Source organism: Chiloscyllium plagiosum, unplaced genomic scaffold, assembly GCF_037043375.1.
Source record: "Chiloscyllium plagiosum isolate Xiang-an unplaced genomic scaffold, Cpla_swu_hap1 HiC_scaffold_5, whole genome shotgun sequence".
Taxonomy (NCBI): domain Eukaryota; kingdom Metazoa; phylum Chordata; class Chondrichthyes; order Orectolobiformes; family Hemiscylliidae; genus Chiloscyllium; species Chiloscyllium plagiosum.
Window position 1 is genome coordinate 112748954 of NW_028270143.1, and position 24384 is coordinate 112773337.

General features: G+C 43.6%; 1 protein-coding gene across 3 annotated transcripts in view; it reads left to right on the forward strand.

Moving 5' to 3' along the window:
• Positions 1-10128, forward strand: part of paxip1 (PAX interacting (with transcription-activation domain) protein 1) — a 120133-nt gene extending 110005 nt beyond the window's left edge. For all 3 annotated transcript variants that reach the window (XM_087987568.1, XM_087987569.1, XM_087987570.1), the window contains 5 exons: positions 2538-2638; positions 3648-3782; positions 4444-4519; positions 4611-4670; positions 9581-10128. In XM_087987568.1, the coding sequence (XP_087843694.1) occupies positions 2538-2638; positions 3648-3782; positions 4444-4519; positions 4611-4670; positions 9581-9597 (389 nt within the window). In that variant the 3' untranslated portion in view covers positions 9598-10128. The remainder of the gene's footprint in view (positions 1-2537; positions 2639-3647; positions 3783-4443; positions 4520-4610; positions 4671-9580) is intronic.
• Positions 10129-24384: the final 14256 nt, after the last annotated feature.

Below are 24384 nucleotides of genomic sequence, written 5' to 3' on the forward strand. Positions count from 1 at the left end.
GGGTTTACAGGGATTATGGGCCAAATGCTTGCAAATGGGACTAGATTGAGTTGGGATATCTGGCCGGCATGGACAAGTTGGACCGAAAGGTCTGTTTCCATGCTGTACATCTCTATGACTCTGCTGACCCATTCAAAGCGCAGAACATGCATACCTACATTGGTGCCAACTAAGTCATGGATGCCACAATGTAACACGATTGCTTTAAATAATTGTGCATGTGTGACCTGACCATACCTTCTACTCTGTGGGCAGAAAGGTCAACGCCATGCCATCTGCACCAGTCCGTTGTGGGATAGATGATGCAAAATGAGAGGTTCCCAACAGGCCTGGTGTCTCTGGGCTGGGGCAGTCAAGTTCCATTCCCACTGATTCCCTTGCCTCTAGACAGCTTGTCTTCTCTTAGCCTCGACATCTGGCGTGCAGCTGAGATATGAGATCAAGTAGTGTTGAAGTCAGAATTAGAGTGGGGATAACAAAGTTCTAGAAATGGAAAAATTTTGGATGACACTGCGTGTAACCCCGTGCCTGTTTCTGGGTATGTGGCTCCCTACTCTCACCCTCCAGTTGTTGTTCACGGCAATGGGTGATGGCTGATGACAGAGCTGGAAATTTCCTGCATGGTGGCAGTGTGATTGTCCAGAATAACCGAGCCCCTTACTACTCCTCCAGTCAGTGCCTCGGAGAGGGGCCTGTGATTGCTAGCGTGCACAGTGTGTCTTTGCCTCGTCACTTCTTGCTAATACTCTTTTCAAAACACACGGGATGGGGGCACAACCTTTTCTTTCAGTGTTTTAAACTTTCCGGAGTTTAGATGTGCACATTGTAAGGTTTGGAGGGTTCATTTGAACCTTAGGGGAGCATTATGTACTTCTGTTAGCACCACGCAACATGTCTTTTAAAACTAAGGCTGATTTTGTAAGAAAAATACCATTTTCATGTCATTACTTTGGAGGAGAAAGATTCAACCGTAACAGTATTCTTTATGGAAATGTTCCAGAAAACGAGGGAGCAACCCACTTTTGCTCATTTCATATTGGAACAGTCTACTGCAAGCCCCTAAATGAAGTTCCACATTTTACCTTGGAACAATATCATTGGATATGCCTAGCTCCTGTTAGTGTGCTGATTTGATTCCAATGAGTACCTGATGTGTATTTCTCATACTTATAAAAAATAAGTTTAGAGCTGGATAATCTGCATTTTCAGTTACAATTGCTGGTTTTATTTTTCCACAGCCAATTTTTCCAAACCAGTTTCTTGGTTTATGCAGTCCCTCACTATCCAAAGTGCCTTTGAACATTTTCATTTCAAAAATAATTTTTAAAAAAATGTAATGTCTTTTATGACAGTTCGCATATAGGAACTGGGACGTCATGTTGAGGTTGTACAGTGTGTTGGGGAGGCCTTGTCTGGAGTACTGTGTGCCGTACTGGTCGCCCTGTTATAGGAAGGATATAACTAAACTGGGCAGGATTCAGGACAGATTTACCAAGATGTTGCTGGGATTGGAGAGTTGGAGACAGGAAAATAGGCTGAAAGGCTGAGACCTTTTGCCACTGAAATGTAAAAGGTTGAGGGGTAACCTAGTTGAGGTTTATAAAATCATGAGGGGCATAGATAAGGTGAATGGCACAGGGCTTTTCCCTGGGGTGGGAGAGTTCAAAACTAGGGGTTAGATTTTTAAGGTGAGAGGAGAAAGGTTTAAAAAGGACACGGGGGGGGGGCGCAACTCTTTTATGCAGAGAGTGGTTAGTTTGTCAAATGAACTGCCAGAGGAAGTGATGGAGTAGGGGCAGTTACAATGTTTAAAAGACATTTGGATAAGTATGTGAATAGGGAATGTTTGGAGGGGTATGGGCTAATGCAGGATGGTGGGACTAGTTTAGTTTGGGAGCATCATCGGCATGGACTGGTTGGACTGAAGGGTCTGTTTCCACGTTGTATGACTCTGTTTCCTTAAAAATAACTGGCAATGTGTTGTCTGCTGGAATTTGTCTGTTGTGCTTTTATCTACAAATAACAGATAGCAAGCTTGGGAGGATTGTTTTTTAACTTCAATTTGAAGACATGCTATACATTTTGTGTTTACACCAATCTGTGTATCCACTCCATTCCCCCCCCCCCATCCTGATCTATTTCTCCAGGGATTCTCATCACAATTCTGCACTTGCTAGGCTGGTGAGTAATGCCCCCTCTTATTGATGAACTACCCAACATGTTGACTTTTTCTAGCATCTGGGCCAGTTCTCCTCCTGCTGTGCTGTTCCCCCAGTGAGGAGTTAGCCACCTCTGTGCAGTGCCTCAAGACAGCTAAGAGCAGTGTAGATTGGGTTAACAAATCCGATCATCCGATCCCTCTTACTTATGATATCAGTACATGGATGTAGCTTGCTGACCCCCTACAATGTCTTAGCCAGAAGCCAGTCTCTGTTGTGCAAGAGATTTGGTTAAGCTCAATGCTTGTAAATTTGTTTTTGACCTGAGCATCCGAAAGCTGCAGTCTTTTCTAACAGGTAGTATTTCTTTTCCTACAGACGAGCAGAATTTTGTGCTGAGAGACGCAGAAGCAGAAGTTCTCTTCTGTTTTAGTTTGGAGGAGTCACTTAAGAGGGCGCAGAATGCTCCTTTATTCAAGGCAAGGTTCATATGCTTCCCTGTGTGTATTATGCCTGTGCGTGTTGTATTTCAATGCACATTAATAAGTGTTACTGGTGGACCTGCACACACAGCAGCCTTACAGAGGCTTTTGCCAAATCTCTTCCGAGAAAGGAAAAGAATTGTAGCTATCGTTTATCTTCTACGTGTACGTGTTGACACTGAAAATGAAGACGAATTGAGAAGCTGCAAGGATGAACAGAACTCAAGTATTTTTTGCTGAAAATGTGTTGCTGGAAAAGCACAGCAGGTCAGGCAGCATCCAAGGAACAGGAGAATCGACGTTTCGGGCATAAGCCCTTCTTCAGGAAACGTCGATTCTCCTGTTCCTTGGATGCTGCCTGACCTGCTGCGCTTTTCCAGCAACACATTTTCAGCTCTGATCTCCAGCATCTGCAGTCCTCACTTTCTCCTTAAAGTATTTTTTGAGCAAGGTCCCTAAAGGGGTAAATTTGCTTTAAAGAGTCAGACGGAACCTGGGAATTAATTATATCAACTCAGAAATGAACTTTTGCAGGGCATTTGGAGCAAAGCTCTCAAGTAGACAGAAGTACAGTGGGTCAAATGGCCGCCTCCCATGCTGTGAAAAGCTCCTGTCGTATTAATAGTAGAAGAACTTAAATGTAGCCCTGTTGCAGTCATGTGTAGTATGGAATTCTCTAACTCCTGGAAGCTAGGTCACTGATGCCGTTTAAAGAGGAGATGGATTATAAATATGAAGATATCGAGGGCTAGGAAGAGCTGCAACAAAAAAAGAGGAAATGAGTCATCTGGCACATCCGCCAAGATCTCATAGAATGGCAGGCCTGAATGGCGTTACTCCTATTTCTGGAGTTCTTATGTAACCCGCAAGGCTACAGCCAAATGCTGGGAAATGCGATTAGGTTAGGTGGCTTGTTGCTCAGTTTTGGCTAGCGCAGGCCAAGTAGCTTGACTCTGGGATGTAATTTTTGCCACGGCTTCCTGTTTTATTGCCTGCTCTCTTTCAGGGCAAGTATTTCTACATCACTCCTGGGATTTGCCCCAGTCACGCAACGATGAAAGCCATCATAGAGTGTGCGGGTGGTAAACTGCTGCCTAAACAACCTGCCTATCGCAAAATCATGGAGTATAAACAGAACAAGGTTGGTCGTCCTTGGGCACTTTGGTTGAATGAGCTTTGTGGATGCTGAAACCCCAGGCTTCACCCTCAAGACAGACATTCGCCCCTTTTTCAAAAAGAAAACCACCAGGGTATTTGCTTCCTCGTCTCCTCAAACTAGATCAGAGTCAGAATTTTTTTTTTAAAAATGAGCAGAAACCGAGCACAGTAACCGCTAACGGTAAAAGTAATTAAAGTCCCCTGTTCCATTCTTTTGTTTAGGGAGATTGGATGGTGCAATGAGCTTGCACTCTCTTCTCTCCACCTTCTGGCTTCAAGTGCAGCCCAAACTACTCGCTGTGACAGTCTACATGAAATGAGATTCATTGTAACTGAGCTCCCAGCATGTGTCAGTCTGTACAACTAAATTGGAAGTCGAATCCCCACTCTTGCTTAGGGAGAAGGCAATGTTTTTTCTGAAGTTAGTTAATGGCACTTTATAAGGTTCTTTTAATCTGAGACAGGAGTGCTCTCTGCTGGCAATTGGCATCTGAAATGCAAATGCTTCTTTCACTCACTCGAACATAGGAAAAGAGAGCAACTCAATGTTGGGCAATGGAATTGGGCTATTGCATCTACAGATTTCTTCAGTTGCTGTATATCAGTCCTTCACCTACTTACAAGTGCTTTTTCTTTTTCCTAAGAGTTTGTCCGAGATAATCCTCATCTCATGTGAAAACGATCTTCACTTATGTCGGGATTATTTTATCCGAAATATAGGTGAGTAGCTATCTATGCCTGAGATGCTTCTTGCAGTCATGCAGTTAAGTTTTGGTCGTTGATTTGTAACTTCTGTTTCTGTTCTTTCCAGATGTTCACAACGCAGAGTTTGTTTTGACTGGTGTCCTGACGCAAACGCTCGATTATGAGTCATATCCTTTCATGTGTGAACACTTCCAGTTCTGACTCCTGATAAAACCTGCTGCCAAGGCTTATTTAACTTGGTTCACTGATCTTTTTAACACCTTTCAGGGATCGTGACTCTCCAAGGGGCAATGACACACATGGCTTGTGTATTTAAAGGGATTTGTTAGACTGACCCCTCTGGTATCCCAGATTTCTTTTCCAATCTGCCAAACCTTCTAAGTTAAGGCTTAGGTTAAAATTTATATTCCTTTGTCCATGGTTGTGTTTATGCATGATGAGATCTCCCAGTCAGGCTACTCAATAAGTGGCTGACTTCCTGTAGCTCACTGCTTCACAATAGATTGGAGGGGGAGAATTTCACTGGCAGGCAAAATAAAACAAAGCTGCAAACGTTCATGGTCACTTGTATGGGAGGCATATCCATTATTGTAAATGGAAATTTAAATCTAAAGGATACCAAACCTAGGTACCAAATTATCTATTTACTAAATTGGATTATAATTTTTTTATATGGGCAGCAATGCAAGTGGAAGCATCTGAAAAATACCTTTTACCAATGTTGGGTAATTTGTTTACTTTCTGTACCCAGTAATTTAAAAATCATCTAAAGTTCTGGCCATTAATCTGAATTTGACAGTCTGCATCTCTGAATGGAAGGTACTGTGCTGTGTCCTCCAACACAGTTAAATGGATATTGTGGTTACCTTAGAACCTTGAAATACCTCAAACAGATGCGTTCAGTATTGCTTTTCACTTGGGTGAGTAACAGTGCTTGCAGGATGGTTGTGACAGAGAACAGTAACTTTCTTCCAATAGCTAGAATTCTCCAGTACCACGGGAGATTGAGTGTGTTGGCCAGTCAAGGTCTTTATTAAGTTGCTCATCTTTGGGTCTTGCATCCTCAGACTGCCGTTATCGGTATGTTAGTATTTAGAGCTCTACTTGTGTAGAGTATTACCGTTACCAAACCACCAAGATGATGCATTACAGAAAAATTATATTGATTTGTTTTTAAACAGTTGTCTTAATGTGGTTTGAGTAAAACAATACTACAGTAATAAATGGATTGATACAAATTATTTTAAGTGTAATTTTTGAGAGGAATGTGAACATTTTGTTCTGCAGTAATATAGAACTTAGCACTGTGCTCTAGCTTTTGAGCAGTTAATTGACTAAGAACATTTCACCATTTTATCACCATTTGATAGATTTCTATCTGTACCAATCCACTCCCATCCAAAGCATCAGCAGAGCAACATCACAGGAAACCAAAAACTGGTTAACCTGTTAACCTGACCTCAATCATTAGTAAGATTTTAGAATCCATTATTAAAGGAGAGATTTGGAAGTGCATGGTAAAATAGGGCTGAGTCAGCACAGCTTTGTCAAGGGGAGGTCATGCCGGGCAAATCTTCAACTTCTTTGAAAAGGTAATGAGCAAGTTATACAAAGGAGAGCCAGTGGACGTGATCGATTTGGCTTCAGAAGGCCTTTAACAAGGTGCTGACTGGAGGCTCCAAAATGAGATAAGAGCCCATGGTGTAAGGGGCAAGATACTGGCCTATACCGAGGATTGGCTGACTGACAGAAGGCAAAAGTGAGGACTGAAGATCAGTATCAAGATTAGAGTGGTGCTGGAAAAGCACAGCAGGTCAGGCAGCATCCGAGGAGCAGGAAAGTTCACATTTCGGGCAGGAGCCCTTCTTCAGGAATGAGGCTGGGAGCCTCGGGGGTAGAGAGATAAATGGGAGGGGGTGGGGCTAGGGAGAAAGCAACTAAGAGTGCAGTAAGTGGATGGAGGTGGGGTTGAATGTGATAGGTTGGAGAGGAGGTGGAGCGGATCGGTGGGAAGGAAGATTGGCAGGTAGGACAGGTCATGAAGATGGACCCCAGTTCCAACCTGCCAGCTCAGCACTATCCTCATGACCTGTCCTACCTGCCAATCTTCCTTTTCCCCCCCCCCCCCCCCCCCCCCCCCTACTCTCCCCAGCCCCAACCCCTCCCATTTATCTCTCCATCCCAGAGGCTCCCACTGTCATTCCTGATGATGAGCTCCTGCCAGAAACATCGATTTCCCTGCTCCTCTGAGGCTGTCTGACCTGCTGTGCTTTTCCAGCACCACTCTAATCTTGACTGGCAGAAGGCAGAGTGGGCATAGAGGTATTTTTCAGGATGGCAGCTGGTGATGAGTGGAGTTCCACAGGGGTCAGTGTTGAGCCCACAACTATTCATATTATACAATAACGATCTGGACAAAGGAACTGAGGGAGGGCAGTGTCCCTAAGGTAGCAGATGCCACAAAGACAAGTGGAGGGACAGGTAGTACTGAGGAAGCGGAAGACTGGAGAAGGATTTGGACAGGCTGGAAGAGTTGGCAAAGAAATGGCAGATGGAATACAATGTGGGAAAGTGAGAGATTATGGACTTTGATAGGAACAGGGACTTGGGAATCCTAGTTCAGGATTCTCTTAAGGTTAACCTGCAGGTTCAGTTGGCAGTTAGGAAAGCAAATGCAATTTTAGCCTTCATTTCAAGAGGGCTAGAATATAAGAGCAGGGTATACTGCTGAGACTGTAAGGCTGTCGTCACAGAGTCATACAGCACGGAAACAGACCCTTCAGTCCAACAAGTCCATGTCAGGCATAATCCCAAACTAAATGGTCCCATCTGCCTGTTCCTAGCCCCTATCTCTCCAAACCTTTCCTATTCATGTACTTATCCAAATGTCTTGCAAAAGTTGTAACTCTACCTGCATCCATCATTTCCTCAGGAAGTTCATTCCACATGTGAACCATCTTATATCTTTGCCACTTATATATATTTTTAAAATTTCTGTCCTCTTTCCTTCAAAATGTGCCCTGTAGTCTTGAAATCCCCCATCCTGGGGAAGAGACAGCTACCATTAACTCTATCTGCACCCCTTAATGTTTTATTAATTTCTGTAATGTCGCCTCTCAATCTCCTACGCTCCAGAGAAAGAAGTCCCAGCTTATCCAGACTTCCTTTATAACCCAAACATTCCATACCTGATAACATCGTGATAAATCCCTTCCGAACTCTCTCCAGCTTAATAATATCCTTCCTATAACTGGGCGACCAGAACTGGACACAGTATTGCAGAAGAAGCCTCACCAATATCCTGTACAACCTTGACATGACTTCCCAACTCCTATACTCAAAGGACTGAGCAATGAAGGCAAGCATGCCAAACACCTTTAACCACCCTGTCTATATGTGACACAAACTTCAAAGAATTATGTACCTGAACCCCTAGGTCCCTCTGACCTATAACACTACACAAGGCCCTACAATTAATTGTCTAAGTCCTACCATTGTCTGTTGTACCAAAATGTAATACTTTGCATTTACCCAGATTGAACTCCATTTGCCAGTTTTCAGCACTTGGACCCATTTGATCAAGATCCCTTTGTCATCTTAAATAGCTGCTTTCACTGTCAACTGTGCAACTAATTTTGGTGTTGTCCGCACACTTACTGACCATGCCTTCTATGTTCTCATCCAAATCGTTTATATAAATAACAAACAAAAGAGGACCTAGAACCGATCCCTGTGGAACATTGTTGGTAACAGGCCTCCAGTCCAAAACGCAACCCTCCATCGCCATTTTATCTTCTGCTATTAAGCCAATTATGTATCCAATTGGCAAGCTCACCCTGAATCCAATGTGACCTAACTACCCATTAGTCTACCATGTGGAACCTTGTCGAAGGCTTTGCTATAGTCCAAGTAAACAATGTCTACTGTTCTACCCTTATCAATCTTCTTGGTTAGACTGCATTTGGAACATGGAGAACTGTTTTAGGCCCTCACCCCTGAGGATTCTGCAGAGAAGGATGAGGGGGAAATCTCATAAACGTACAGAATACTGAGAGACCTAGATTGAGTAGACATGGAGAAGATGCTTCCAATGGCAGGAGAGACTAAGATCCAGGGGCATGGCCTCGGAATGAAGGGACAATTCTTGAGAACTGAGAAGAGGAATTTTTTCAGCCAGAGGGTAGAGACTTTGTCGAACTCATTGCCACAGAAGGCTGTGGAGGCCAGTCGGGATTATAGAGTGGCGCTAGAAAAGCGCAGCAGGTCAGACAGCATCCGAGGAGCAGGAAAATCGATGTTTCGGGCAAAAGGCCTTCATGTGGAGGCCAGTCATTGAGTGTCTTTAAGAAAGAGATAGATGGCTTCTCGATTAGTAAGGGGATCAGGGTTGGGGGGGATTTTGAGGAACAAATTGGCCATGATCAAATAGTGAAGTAGACTCGATGGGCCGAATGGCCTAATTCTGCTCCGCCATCTTATGGTTTTAAGCAAAACCCGGGGGCAGAATGAGTTTTCACAAACCGATCGTGAACACACCCTATAGACGCGCTGTTTGATTTTGAGAACCACTCTGGATAGTTTCTGAAAATCAACTTAAACAGCCAGTAAATCTTGATACCAGATACACTTTGAGTAATGACAGTCACCAATTATGCTGTATCAATAAAAGTCCCTGTCAACTGGTGTGTTGCTACCTGTTGTTTATTGACACGAATTACTATCACTTGCTGTGTTTTATTAGTTAACAAAAGGTACAATGTAATTGGGAATCCAGGGGCCTGTTACACATACACTTTATTAACACAGGATACATTACCTTTCATTTTAAGAGCAAAGAGGTTTATACTGGCATTAATTTGTAGGTTATTTCTTTGAGTCGGACATCACTGAGGTAATGGTCCCTATTTTGGAGGGGAACTATAAAAGTGAACAAGAACAAAAGACTGAAAATATCTCATACCATGGACCTCTGATTTTATGACTCTAAAGGGAGTTGGGAGCATTTGAAAAGTATGTTCGATACTGTGCTAATCAAAAATCCTGCCTGTGATTGAGAACTTTTCCTTAACGATCTTACATATAAATTCACCTGAAATGATGCTGGGTGCATGGTGTTGCACAGCCAGATTGCCAGAACAGTGTTGAATCAAACTACTGAGGAGCTGGGACAAGTGTGTTGTACTTTCCTATTGACTGTCACTCTACTGTTCAGTCTGAAGTGTCTTCAGTGAAACAGGCAGATTCAGGCAGGAGAGGAAGAAGAAAAGCAATTTGCATCTTTTTAAGATGTGTGTTACTTAAGAAACATATTTTGTTATGTTTTACTCCAGTGCTGGCTTGTTTTCTTACTGTAGAATATTGTACTGATTATTTTAGCCAGTTCAGATAGTAATCGATTATTTTTAATAAACTGTTTTTAACTATGACTGTGGTACAAGCCCATAAATAAAAATCTAGCTCTAACTCTTGTTTATTATGAAAATTTTATAAAGGGCTGTCGTCTGATAAATTATGGATGTTTTGAAATTCTGGACTTTATGCAAATTTTGTTTTGTATTTCTAATTTGTGAATTACTTTTATTACGCAAAGTTGCATGAGTTGAATAAATGAGTTTTAAAAATTACCAGAGTCACTTCTCGTTCTTAAAGATTCAGGGATAAGAGATTTTTAAGCTCAGGTTTTCAATGATGTGGTTTTTATTTATTCGTGGGATGTGAGTGTTGCTGGCTGGGCCAGCATTTATTGTTCATCCCTATTCACCATGAGGGCAGTTAAAAATTGACCACGTTGCTGTGGGTCTGCCAGGTAAGGTAAGGATAGCAGCTTGCTTAAAGGGCGTTGGTGACTTAGATGGGATTTTCAGTCAATTGGGAAAGCTTTGATGGTAATCATTTTTTTTTAAATTGAATTGTAATTCCACAATCTGCCATGGTAGGATTTAAACCCAGGTCCCCAGTACAGGGTCTCTGGATGAATAAACTAATGATAAAACTAATAGGCCATTGCCTACTCTGTTCATGTTATCAATTGCATTTTGCTATAATTAATTGTGAGGATGATGTCTACTGTGAATAGAGTTGGGTGTTTTTTTAATATATCTGGAAGTACTATCATATACAGCTGAATAGCTACCATGGGTTTTCTGGCTAACCGGTCGAAGTCAGAGAGTGGTGGTAGATGGTAAATATTCAGCCTGGAGCCCAGTTACAAGTGGAGCTCCTCAGGGATCAGTTCTGGGTCCTCTGGTGTTCGTAATTTTTATTAATGACTTGGATGAGGGAGTCGAAGGGTGGGTCAGTAAATTTGCAGATGATACGAAGATTGGTGGAGTTGTGGATAGTGAGGAGGGCTCTTGTCGGCTGCAAAGGGACTTGGATATGATGCAGAGCTGGGCTGAGGAGTTGCAGATGGAGTTCAACCCTGCCAAGTGTGAGGTTGTCCATTTTGGAAAGACAAATAAGAATGCGGAATACAGGGTTAACGGTAGAGTTCTTAGTGAGGTGGAGGAACAGAGGGATCTTGGGGTCTATGTTCATAGGTCTTTGAAAGTTGCCACTCAGGTGGATAGAGCTTGTAAGAAGGCCTATGGTGTATTAGCGTTCATTAGCAGAGGGATTAAACTCAAGAGTCGTGAAGTGATGTTGCAACTGTACAGGACTTTGGTTAGGCCACATTTGGAGTACTGTGTGCAGTTCTGGTCGCCTCACTTTAGGAAAGATGTGGAAGCTTTGGAGAGGGTGCAGAGACGATTTACCAGGATGTTGCCTGGAATGGAGAATAGGTCGTACGAGGATAGGTTGAGAGTGCTAGGCCTTTTCTCATTGGAACGGCGAAGGATGAGGGGTGACTTGATAGAGGTTTATAAGATGATCAGAGGAATAGATAGAGTAGACAGTCAGAAACTTTTTCCCCGGGTACAACAGAGTGTTACAAGGGGACATAAATTTAAGGTGAAGGGTGGAAGGTATAGGGGAGATGTCAGGGATGGGTTCTTTACCCAGAGAGTGGTGGGGGCATGGAATGCGCTGCCTGTGGGAGTGACAGAGTCAGAATCTTTGGTGACCTTTAAGCGGCAATTGGATAGGTACATGGATGGGTGCTTAAGCTAGGACAAATGTTCGGCACAACATCGTGGGCCGAAGGGCATGTTCTGTGCTGTATTGTTCTATGTTCTATGTTTAGACATTATCATAGAATCAGAAGACCGTCAATGATCAATCATCTTCTCTCTACTTAGTCAATTTAAATTAAGTTTGCACCATTTGAATTTCTGAGGTTAAAACTCATCGCAGAAAAAGCACCCGCTTCCTTCTCTAATATAGCCAGATTCTGATTTTACCTTATATCCGCGAGCAACATAATTCTCATCTGCAAATTTATTTCCAATCGGTGATTTACTCGTTTGTGGTTATGGGTTTGAAAGGTGCTGCCTAAGGATACTTAGTGAATTTCTGCAGTACATCTTGTTGATAGTACACACTGCTGCTACTGAGCGTTGATAGTGGTGGAGCAAGTGGATGCTTGTGGAGGTGATTCCAATCAAGTGGGCTGCTTTGTCCTGGATGGTGTTCAGCTTCTGGAGTATTTTTGGAGCTGCATCTATCCAGGCAAGCAGGGAGTATTCCATCACACTCCTGACTTGTGCCTTGTAGATGAAAGACAAGCTCTGGGGAGTCAGGAGGTGAGGTGTATTATTCCTCACCTCTGACCTGCTGCTGTAGTCCCAGTATTTATATGTTGAGTCCAATTCATTTTCTGGTCAGTGGTGGTTGATTTAGTTTATTTGGCTGCACAGCTGGTTTGTAAGGCAGAGTGATGCCAACAGCATGGGTTTCAATTTCTGCTGCAGCTAAGGATCCCAGGATTCCACTCTCCTTCCTAACCTCTCCCCTCACACCTCCACACCTTTCATATCGCTCTCAGAGAGCAGGCCTCCAGTCTGGGAAGGTTGTGGTGCTTTTACCTTTAACCCGCAGGGTGTTGACAGGTAATTCAGTAGTTTATTAATTTATACGATGTGAATGCAACTGGCTAAGCCAGTGTTTTTTGCTTATTCCTAGCTGGCCGTAGGTCATTTCAGAGTCGACCATGTTGCTGTGGGTCTCGTGTCATATTTGGGGTAGACCAGTAAGGATGGCAGATTTTCTTCCCTAAAGGAACTGCTAATGAACCAACTGGGTTTGTCCCCTGACATTGCATGTCATTGCACTCTTAATTCCTCGTTTTTTTTTTATTGAATACAAATGCCACTATCTGCACAGGGTGTGATTTGAACCCAAGTTCCCGAAACATTGGGTCACTGGATTAATAGTCCAGTAATAATACCACTAGGCCACTGCCTCCCTGTTCTGGCACAGTGACCTTTTTCAATTTGAGTATATTGCTCAAGGTGTAATGATGGTAGTGGAGTCAATTCTCAATCAAGTCGACAACCCAGTCTCCCAAGTTGAGATGCGTGTTTGTGTTGCATTCAAACGATTTCCAGTTAATGTTTTGTGCATCCTAGAACCACAAGACTTTTAATATTGTCCATCCAGTCTCACTGATGTTCTTCACTTAAAAACTAATCTGTGCACCCACTGAAGAGTAGTCCCTGGGAGTATGTCACAATAACTATACCGTTTTTTTTCTAATCCTTGTTGCAGGACCCCCTCATGTAGTAATAATAGACTTGGTTCCTCTGTCAGAAGTTTCCACTTGTGGTTAGTTAACCCATGGGTGTATGTTTGCTACATTTTACCAATTAACCAAGGTAGGGAACCAAATGAACTTGATCAGTTAGTATATCATGCCAAGCTTCGTATTTGTCAGATTCCACCTTTCCCCAGTTACACATTCTTAAAATTCAGGTTAAAAGGAAGATTCTGGCAAGCATTGGCCCAAAGAGCCCAAGTATTTGAAAATAATCCTGTTCGTAACATTTCATCTTCTGCCTTAATTTTTTTAAATCACTTAATGACGGTGTCGCTGGCTAGGCCAATATTTATTGCCCAGAGGGCAGTTAAGAGTCAACGCCATTGCTGTGAGTCAAAGCCCCATGTAGGCCAGACTAAGTAATGAAGGATATTAGTGAACCAGCTGGTTTCTTTTCGACAATCCGCAGTGATTTCATGGTTCTCAGTAGATTCTCAAGTCCCGATTTATTTTTTATTCTTTTGTTTTTTTTAAAATTCAAATCCATCATCTGCCATGGCGGGATTTGAACCCAGGTTCATGGAATGTTCACTGAGTTTCTGGATTATTAGTCTAGTGATAATCCCACTAGGCCTTTACCTCCCCCTCAATTCCTGATGAAAGCTATGGAGCAAACAGGCTGTTTGCCCAAAAGCATCTACATTGTTATTAATGCTCCATACAAATCTCCAATCCTACCTTGACCACCACGTGTAAATTTGTCAGTCTAACCTCATCCTTTTTCTCTATACAGAGAGACTTATGAGCAGGACTGGCCTATTCAATTCTTCAACTATCCTCGGAAATTCTAGATTGAGGATGAACATTGGTCTCGACATATTTCCCCATCATCCCCATATCTCTCATTGACGTTAAATAGTAAGGAGATGGGCACGTCAGGAATGTCTCAGAAATACCTTAATTTTTCACCTTGGGGAAAGTACACCAGATGGATTGTGTTAACTACAGAGCGGTCTCCCTGATGTCCAACTCTGGGAAAGACATTTCAATATTCCTCCGTGCTAGTCTCCTTCCAGTGGCTGAAGAGCTCATCATGGAGTCAGGATACTGATTCCATCCATCAAAAGGCCCTGTGGACGTGAACTTCACCACAAGACCATTACAGAAAGCAGCAGCAGCTACACCTAAACATAGCCACATTTGACCTCCTTGGCTTTGTCAACCAACAGGCTTTATGGAATTTGGTTATCTGTAGGAATTCATCACAGTCCTTGCCTGCTGCACAATGGTGTGCAAGCTATAATTCTCAGCAATGGATCCACCAATGTTTATGCAAAGTAGGATCAAGTGAAGCTAGCTGTCACTGCGTCACACTTTTTAATATCTTACTTATAACACCCCGCCCCCTAACTGCAAAGATGTTCCGTGGTGTGGAGTTAATCTACAGGATGAGTGGGAAACTGTTCAGCCTGTATCTCGTCCAATTTGACGCACAGACCCAACCCCTCCCATCAAGCTGCAGTGTGGTTACATAATGGTTATGTATGCAAGCTCGAAGGCCAGGACCGAGACCACCATCGGGGCATTCACAGAGGCATCGATGGAATGGATTTTATGCTAATCATCCAGAAATCAAAGGTATTCCATCAATCTTTTCCCACTTGACAACACTCCCTCCATCGTCCTCCGATTATCAAGGTCAACAGTGTGAGGTGCTACACTTGGAGAGATCAAATGTTAAGGGAAAGCGTAAGATCAAATGGTGGAATCCTGAATAGCATTGATTTATAGAGGGATCTTGTGTTTCGAATCCATAGCTCTTTGAAAGTCACCACACAAGTAGATAGGATGGTAAAAAAAGTGTTTGGCAAGCTTGTCTTTGTTGGCTGGGGAATTGAGTACAAGAGTCAGGATATCACGTTGCAGCTTTTTAAAGTTAGGCCACACTTAGAGTATTGAGTTCAATTCCGGTCGCCACATTACAAAGAAGCATGTGGAGGCTTTGGAGAGGGTGCTGCCTGGATTAGAGTATGTGAACTATAAGGGCAGGCTAGAAAACCTCTAGGTGATTTCTCTGGAATGGTAGAGGCTTGAATTTGAATTTGAATTGAATTTATTGTCACGTGTACCGAGGCACAGTGAAAAGCTTTGTCTTGCGAGTAATACAGGCAGATCACAGGGTTAAGTAGCATAGGCAAGTAAATAATAGGGTAAACAGCGACAAAAACGCAGGTACAGGCGAATGTTTAGAGTTTGTGAGTCCACTCAGTATTCTAACAACAGTAGGGTAGAAACTGTTACAAAACCGGCTGGTGCGTATGTTCAGACTTCTGTACCTTCTCCCTGATGGCAGAGGTTGGGATGGATCTTTGAGAATGCTGGCAGCCTTTCCTTGACAGCGGGCCTGGGAGATGGATTCTATAGATGGGAAGTTGGTCTTTGTGATTGTCTGGATCAAGTTCACCACTCTCTGTAACTGTCTCCAATCAGTTGCCATACCAGGTAGCGACACATCCAGATTGATCTCGATGGCACACTTATAAAGGTTGGCAAGGGTATTCGCCATCATGCCAAATTTCTTCAGCTGCCTGAGGAAGAAGAGACGTTCGACCTTTGTAACCAATGTGTCCACATGAAGAATCCAAGAAAGCTTGTTGTGGATGACCACTCCCAGGAGCTTGACACTCTCCACATGTTCCACCTCTGTGCTGTTAATATGTAGGGGGGGCCATAAGTAACATTCTGCTGAAAGTCAATGAGTTCCTCAGTTTTGTTGGCATTGAGAGCTAGATTGTTCTCAGTTCACCATTTTTCCAGGTCTTCCACCTCCCATCTGTAGTTTGTTTTGTCGCCATCTGAGATTCGACCGACTATGGTGGTATTATCAACGAACTTGTAAATGGCATTAGTCTGGTATTTGGCGACACAGTCATGGGTATACAATGAGTACAGTAGGGGCTGAGTACGCACCTCTGGGAAGGCTCCAGTATTGAGGTTTAAAGAGGATGAAATATTGTTCCCATTCTTCAGATTGTGGCCTGTGGGTCAGGAAACTGAGGATCCAGTTGCAGAGAGTGGGGCTTAGTCCGAGATCACTAAGTTTAGTAATCAGTCTCTAGGGGATAATAGTATTGAAGATTGAACTGTAATTAATGAGTAGAATTCTTACATAGCTGTTTTTGGTGTTAAGATATTCTAGGGAGGAATGCAGGGCAAGTGATGTGACATCTGACGTGGATCTGTTGTTCCAGTAGGCAAATTGGAGTGGGTCAAGAGTAATGGGGAGGATGGAGTTGATTAATGCCATGACCAGCCTTTCAAAGCACTTCATGAGCACCAAAGTTAGGGCCACTGGGCGGTAGATATTGAGACATGCTGCAAGAGCCGCCTTAGGCACAGGGATGATGTTGTGGTATACATGGACTTCAGTAAAGTGGTAAGGTTCCACATGATAGGCTATTGGGAAAATGCAGAGGCATGGGATTGAGGGTGATTTAACAGTTTGGATTAGAATCTGGCTTTCTGAAACAAAGCAGCAAGTGGTGGTTGATGGAAAATATTCATCTTGGAGTCCAGTTACTAGTGCTGTTCCACAAGGATCTGTTTTGGGACCACGCTGTTTGTCATTTTTATAAATGACTTGAATGCATGCATAAGTGGATGTAAGTTTGTTTGCAGATGACACTAAAGTCGGTGGAGTAGTGGACAGTGTGGAAGTATGTTGCAGGGGGACTTGGATAAACTGCAGAATTGGGCTGAGAGGTGGCAAATGGAGTTCAATGCAGCTAAATGTGAGGTGATGCATTTGGAAAGAATAACAGGAAGGCAGAATACTGGGTCAATGGAAAGATTCTTGGTAGTGTGGATGTGCAGAGGGATCTTGGTGTCCATGTACATAAATCCCTGAAAGTTGCCACCCAGGTTGATAGTGCTGTTAAGAAGGCATATGGTGTGTTAGGTTTTATTGGGAGAGGGATTGGGTTCTGGAGCCATAATGTCATGCTGCAACTATACAAAACGCTAGTGTGGCCGCACTTGGAATATTGTGTACAGTTCTGGTCGCCCCATTTCAAGAATGATATGGAAGCATTGGAAAAGGTGCAGAGGAGATTTACCAGGATGTTGCCTAGTCTGGAGGAAGCTCTTATGAGGAAAGGCTGATAGCCTTCTTCTTTCCAATGAGAACAGACCCAAGAGGATTTGTAGAGACATACAAGATTATCAGAGGATTAGATAGCAAATATCTTTTTCCTAGAATGATGATGTCCGCTTGTACAAGGGGGCATAACTACAAATTGAGGGGTGATAGATTTAAGACAGATGTCAGGGAGTGGTAAGGGCATGGAATGCCCTATCTCCCATTGTAGTTAACTCAGCCACATTGGGGAGATTGAAACAATCCTTAGATAAGCATATGGATGATGATGGGATAGTGTAGGGGGTTGCTACTTAGATTAGTTCACAGGTTGGCGCAACATCGAAAGCTGAAGGGCCTGTTCTATGCTGTATTGTTCTTTGTTGGCCCTCTTGAAACAGGCATGTACAGTGGCCTGCTGCAGGGAGAGGTTGAGGATGTCTGAGGACCTCTGCCAGTTGAGGTGCACATGCTCTGAGTGCATGGCCTGGTACTCCATCTGGTCCCATCACTTTCCTTGGATTCGCATGTAGGAAAACTGATCTGACCTCTGATGCAGTGACTGTTGGGATCGGTTCATCAGGACTTGTCGGAATAGGTGTTACCTCTCCGCTGAAATTCTGCTCAAAGCGAGCATGGAAGGTGTTAAAATGATCTGGGAGGTATATGTCATTGTCTGCTATCTTGCACTGCCTCTTTTTAGAACCTGTGATGTCATTCAGTCCTTGCCATAATCGTCGGGTGTCTGTCTGGGTCTCCAGTTTGGATCGGTATTGGTCCTTGGCTGTCTTAATGGCTCTGCGAAGGTCATACTTGGATTCCTTATGTTTGAGTGTGTGTCCTGATATGAAGACCTCACGCCTGGTTATTAGCAGGTTCTGTATGTCTTCATCCATCCAGGGTGATGTAAGGGGTAAGAATTTTACACAGGAGTCTTCTGCAAAGACCGTTCCCTCCGTGACTACCTGGTCAGGTCCACGCCCCCCTACAATCCACCCTCCCATCCTGGCACCTTGCCCTGCCACCACAGGAATTGCAAAACCTGCGCCCACACCTCCTCCCTCACCTCTATCCAAGGCCCTAAAGGAGCCTTCCACATCCATCAAAGTTTTACCTGCACATCCACCGATATCATTCATTTTTTGTATCCGTTGTTCCCGATGCAGTCTCCTCTACATTGGGGAGACTGGACACCTAGCAGAGCACTTTAGGGAACATCTCCGGGCACCAATTAACCACACCGCCCTGTGGCCCAACATTTCAACTCCCCCTCCCACTCTGCCGAAGACATGGAGGTCCTGGGCCTCCTTCACCGCCGCTCCCTCACCACCAGACGCCTGGAGGAAGAACGCCTCATCTTCCGCCTCGGAACACTTCAACCCCAGGGCATCAATGTGGACTTCAACAGTTTCCTCATTTTCTCTTCCCCCACCTCATCCCAGTTCCAAACTTCCAGCTCAGCACTGTCCCCATGACTTGTCCTACCTGCCTATCTTCTTTTCCACCTATCCACTCCACTCTCCTCCCTGACCTATCACCTTCTTCCCCTCCCCCACTCACCTATTGTACTCTATGCTACTTTCTCCCCACCCCCACCCTCCTCACACTTATCTCTCCACCCTTCAGGCTCTCTGCCTGTATTCCTGATGATGAAGGGCTTTTGCCCGAAACGTCGATTTTACTGCTCCTCGGATGCTGCCTGAACTGCTGTGCTCTTCCAGCACCACTAATCCAGAGTCTGCAGCGCACTGCCAGGTAATGATGGAGGCAGATACGATAGGGACATTTAAGGGGCTTTTAGATAAGCACATGAATATGTGAGGAAAAGAGGGATATGGACAATGGGCAAGCAGAAGGGACGGTCATGTTCAGCACAAGATCATGTGCCAAACGGCCTGTTCCTGTACTGTACAGTTCTGTGTTCTAACAGGTAACCACTGAGTTATGGGGTTCAATTCCCATTATTTCAAAATCAACATGGTTTCTGATCTGCCAACTCATCCTTTGGCTGTCTGAGGATTAGAGTGTCATCAGTCCGTACGTATGTGCTGTGAAATCTCAAACCTCCTGAAAATATAGATTCCCACAGAGTGGAAACAGGCCCTTCAGCCCAACAAGTCCACACTAACCCACCCAGACTCATTTCCCCCAACTAATGCACCTAACCTTCACATCTCTGAATACAGTGAGCAATTTAGCACACCCAATTCACCTAATCTCCACATCTTTGGATTGTGGGAGGAAACCGGAGGAAGCCCACGCAGACACAGGGAGGACGTGCAAACTCGCACGCAGACAGTCACCCGAGAGGGGAAATTGAACCCGGGTCCCTGGCGCTGTGAGGCAGCATTGCTAACCGCTGAGCTGCCCCACATCACTGGCATCAGCAAAATCCTGCAAACCCACAGGGTGTGTGTTCCAATATCCAGCGTCCTCTCACAGACTAAAATCTCAAGCACTGAGGCACTGTTTACTATCGATCAACTAGGTGGGCAGGCCACTTCATCCACATGCCCAACATCAGATTTCCAAAACAAACTCTTTACTCCAAGCTCCGCCAGAAAAAGGGGTCGTTGGAAGGGTGAGAAATTGATTTAAGTACCTCCTTGAATGCTTCCCTGAAAAATGCAGTATCCCTGCCAACTCGTAGGGACTGCCTAAGAAGAAGTGAGAATTCCGGCCATCTCTCAGTCTCAAACTAATGAGTGTTAATCCATTCACCCAGTATTGGCCCATTCCGATACATTTCAATTTTGTTGACTAACCTACTGCATGGACCCAATAGTACAGAAATTCACTAAAGAGGAGGAAAACAGCAACAAACCGCCATTCCTAGATGTCACAGTACAGCAAACAGCCAATGGGGAACTTCAAACCAGCATCTACAGGAAAACAGCACATATGGGTCAAATATTGAACTACAGAAGCAATCATCCCAATGTCCACAAACGAAGCTGCATCAGAACATTATTCCAAAGAGCCACCACACACTGCAACACAGAGGAACTACGCAGAGCAGACAAAAATCTCCTATACTGTGTATTCAAAAAGAATGGGTCCTGAAGAAGGGCTTATGCCCGAAACGTTGATTCTCCTGCTCCTTTGATGCTGCCTGACCTGCTGCGCTTTTCCAGTAATACATTTTTCAGCTCTGATCTCCAGCATCGGCAGTCCTCACTTTCTCCTACCCAATGACACAGTCTGCCGATTTCTCAGCAACAAACTCAAACAAGCAGAAAAAACACATCCAGTACTCCTAGCCACTCTCTCCTACATCAAAGACATCTCGGAAATGACTGCCAGATTACTCCGACCCCTTGGAATTGTGGTAGCTCACAAACCCACCAACACACTAAAACAGCAGCTAACGAACTTGAAAGACCCTATACAGACAACAAACAAAACTAATGTCATTTACAAAATGCCATGCAAGAACTGTAACAAACACTACATTGGACAAACAGGCAGGAAACTAGTTACCAGGATACATGAACATTAACTGCCACAAAACGACATGACTCTCTCTCACTAGTATCCTTACATACAGATAAGGAAGGACACTACTTCGACTGGGACAATACATCCATCGTAGGACAAGTCAAATAGAGACATGCACGAGAATTCCTAGAAGCATGGCATTCCTACTGCAACTCTACCAACAAACACATCAAGTTAGACCCCATTTATCATCCCCAGAGAAAAAGAATAGGAAATTACATCACGAACCCAAAGAAACCCAAACATATAAATAGAAAGCAGGAATTATCAGGAGTGCTTCGCCCGGAGGCCCACTGAAGATGTTACCCAGTAGGATGACGAAATGAATCTTCCAGCTCAGCGAGCAAACCTACATCCAGATTCTATTACCCATTAACGGGGTAATATTCTACCCATGCCAAGATGTTACATCCTGCAACGTGCATTTCATTTTCTACATTAACCTCTGATATGGGACCTTATCAAATGTCTTTTAGAATTCTAAGTGGAATACAACCCAAGTTTACCTTCTTCACAGCAAGTTTCTTCCTCAAGAGTGTTAATAAATTCACTAAACAAGATTTATTTTCAATGTTGACTCTGCCTGACCACTTTCCACTTTTTGAAGTGTCCTGCTATAAAGTTTTTAATAACTTCTAACATCTTCCCTATGTCAGATATTATGTTAACTGGATTGTACTCTTTGATCTACCTATTTATTTCTCAAATCTTATTTGTCTCTATTAATTTAGATGTGGTTTAGGCAATAATCCATTTATTGGAAGCTTCCAAATCGACAGCTCTGCTTTGCTGTCTCTCGCTTTCTCTTCAGTTATTAAATTGTTGAATGTCCTCAGAAAAACATCAGTTTAAAGAAATGTATACATATTCCTAAGAGTCTGCTGAAATTGCACTAACCAATGACAGTAGAATTTGAACATGATATACAGTTCTATATGCCTGTTAACAACTCATTGTCAAAAGATTTTAGGCCTGGTATTCATCATTTGAGGCTATGTAATGTAACTGGAAAATTACTAATATTTCCTTTTATTTTCAATGTATCCCTTAACTGTCAATCTCTCTGTGTTGGGGGCGGGTGGGGTGGGTGTGCATGTCTTATGAGCAAAGAGTAAACAGGTTTGGACTCCAGTCACTGGAGATTTGCAGAATGAGAGGTGACCTCATTGAAACACATAGGATTCTTAGGGGCTTGACAGGGTAAATGTTGAGAGGATGTTTCTCCATACGGGAGAGTCTAGGACCAGGAAGCGTTATAGAGTCATAGAGATGTACAGTATGGAAACAGACCCTTCAGTCCAACCCGTCCATGCCAACCAGATATCCCAACCCAATCTAGTCCCACCTGCCAGCACCCGGCCCATATCCCTCCAAATCCTTCCTATTCATATACCCATCCAAATGCCTCTTAAATGTTGCAATTGTACCAGCCTCCACCACATCCTCTGGCAGCTCATTCCATACACGTACTACCCTCGGCGTGAAAAAGTTGCCCTTATGTCTCTTTTATATCTTTCCCCTCTCACCCTAAACCTATGCCCTCTAGTTCTGGACTCCCCCACCCCAGGGAAAAGACTTTGTCTGTTTATCCTATCCATGTCCCTCAGAATTTTGTAAACCTCTATAAGGTTACCCCTCAGCTTCTGACGCTCCAGGGAAAACAGCCCCAGCCTGTTCAGCCTCTCTCTATAGCTCAAATCCTCCAACCCTGGCAACATCCTTGTAAATCATTTCTGAACCCTTTCAAGTTTCACAACATCTTTCCGATAGGAAGGATACCAGAATTGCATACAGTATTCCAACAGTGGCCTAACCAATGTCCTGCAGTCGCAACATGACCTCCCAACGCCTGTACAGTCGCAACATGACCTCCCAACGCCTGTACTCAGTATTCTGACCAATAAAGGAAAGCATACCAAATGCCTTCTTCACTATCCTATCTAACTACGACTCCACTTTCAAGGAGCTATGAACCTGCACTCCAAGGTCTCTTTGTTCAGCAACACTCTCTAGGACCTTACCATTAAGTGTGTAAGTCCTGCTAAGATTTGCTTTCCCAAAATGCAGCACCTCGCATTTATCTGAATTAAACTCCATCTGCCACTTCTCAGTCCATTGGCCCATCTGGTCCAGATCCTGTTGTAATCTGAGGTAACCCTCTTTGCTGTCCACTACACCTCCAATTTTGGTGTCATCTGCAAACGTATTAACTGTACCTCTTATGCTCGCATCCAAATCATTTATGTAAATGACAAAAAGTAGAGGACCCAGCACCGATCCTTGTGGCACTCCACTGACCACAGGCCTCCAGTTTGAAAAACAACCCTCCACCACCACCCTCTGTCTTCTACCTTTGAGCCAATTCTGTACCCAAATGGCTAGTTCTCCCTGTATTCAATGAGATCTAACCTTGCTAATCAGTCTCCCATGGGGAACCTTGTCGAACGCCTTACTGAAGTCCATATAGATCACATGTACTGCTCTGCCCTCATCAATCTTCTTTGTTACTTCTTAAAAAAACTCAATCAAGTTTGTGAGACATGATTTCCCACGCACAAAGCCATGTTGACTATCTTGAATCAGTCCTTGCCTTTCCAAATACATGTACATCCTGTCCCTCAGGATTTCCTCCAACAACTTGCCCACCACTGAGTTCAGGCTCACTGGTCTATATTTCCCTGGCTTGTCTTTACCACCCTTCTTAAACAATGGCACCACGTTTGCCAACCTCCAATCTTCCGGCAGCTCACCTGTGACTATCGATGATACAAATATCTCACCAAGAGGCCCAGCAATCACTTCTCATTGTCTCAGAATAAAGAGATAATGAGGAAGTATTTCTACTCTGAGGGCTGTAAGTCCAGAATGTCTTGCCGAAGAGAGCTGTAGGGACAGAGTTCTCGAGTATATGTAAGGCTGAGATCGATAGATTCTTGATCAGTCGGGGTATTTAAGGGTTACAGGCAAATGCAGGAAAGTGAACTTGAGGACTGCAGAGTCAACCATGAGTTGGAACAGGTTCGACGGACCTATTCCTGTTCCTATTTCTTATGCTGCCTTACACATCTGATTTTTTCCAGTTGATGTATAGATTAAGGTCCCTGTGATTTTCACCATACCTTTCTGACAAGCTTCTAATATTTCTTCCTTCACATACCTATCCTACCATGAGATTTCCTATTGGGGTTGAAGTGACTTTTTGTCTTTACTATGTCTCATTTCAATCCAAACTGCTCCAAGATTTGGTTTCCTGAAGTTAGCTTATTCTTCTATAGACAACTTAATTAACAGAACTACACTTCCCCCATTTTCCTGGCTTCCTGGCCTTCCTAAATGTCCTGTACTCCTAATATTCAGGTCCCAATTTGTCACCCTGTAATACCTGTCAGACTTTACTTATTTGTGCAGGTAGTTCATTTGTTTTGCTTTGAATGTTATTTACATTCAGTTACAGAGCCTCGTTTTCTGTCCTTTTATTATTTTTGTAACCCATGTCCTCACCTGTTGATTTATTCTTAGATTTTTAATTTCTATCGCCTCATGTCATGGTCTGTTTATCATTTTTCTTAATACCTTTCTCTTAGTCTTATGCTTACTCCTGATTCTAAACTT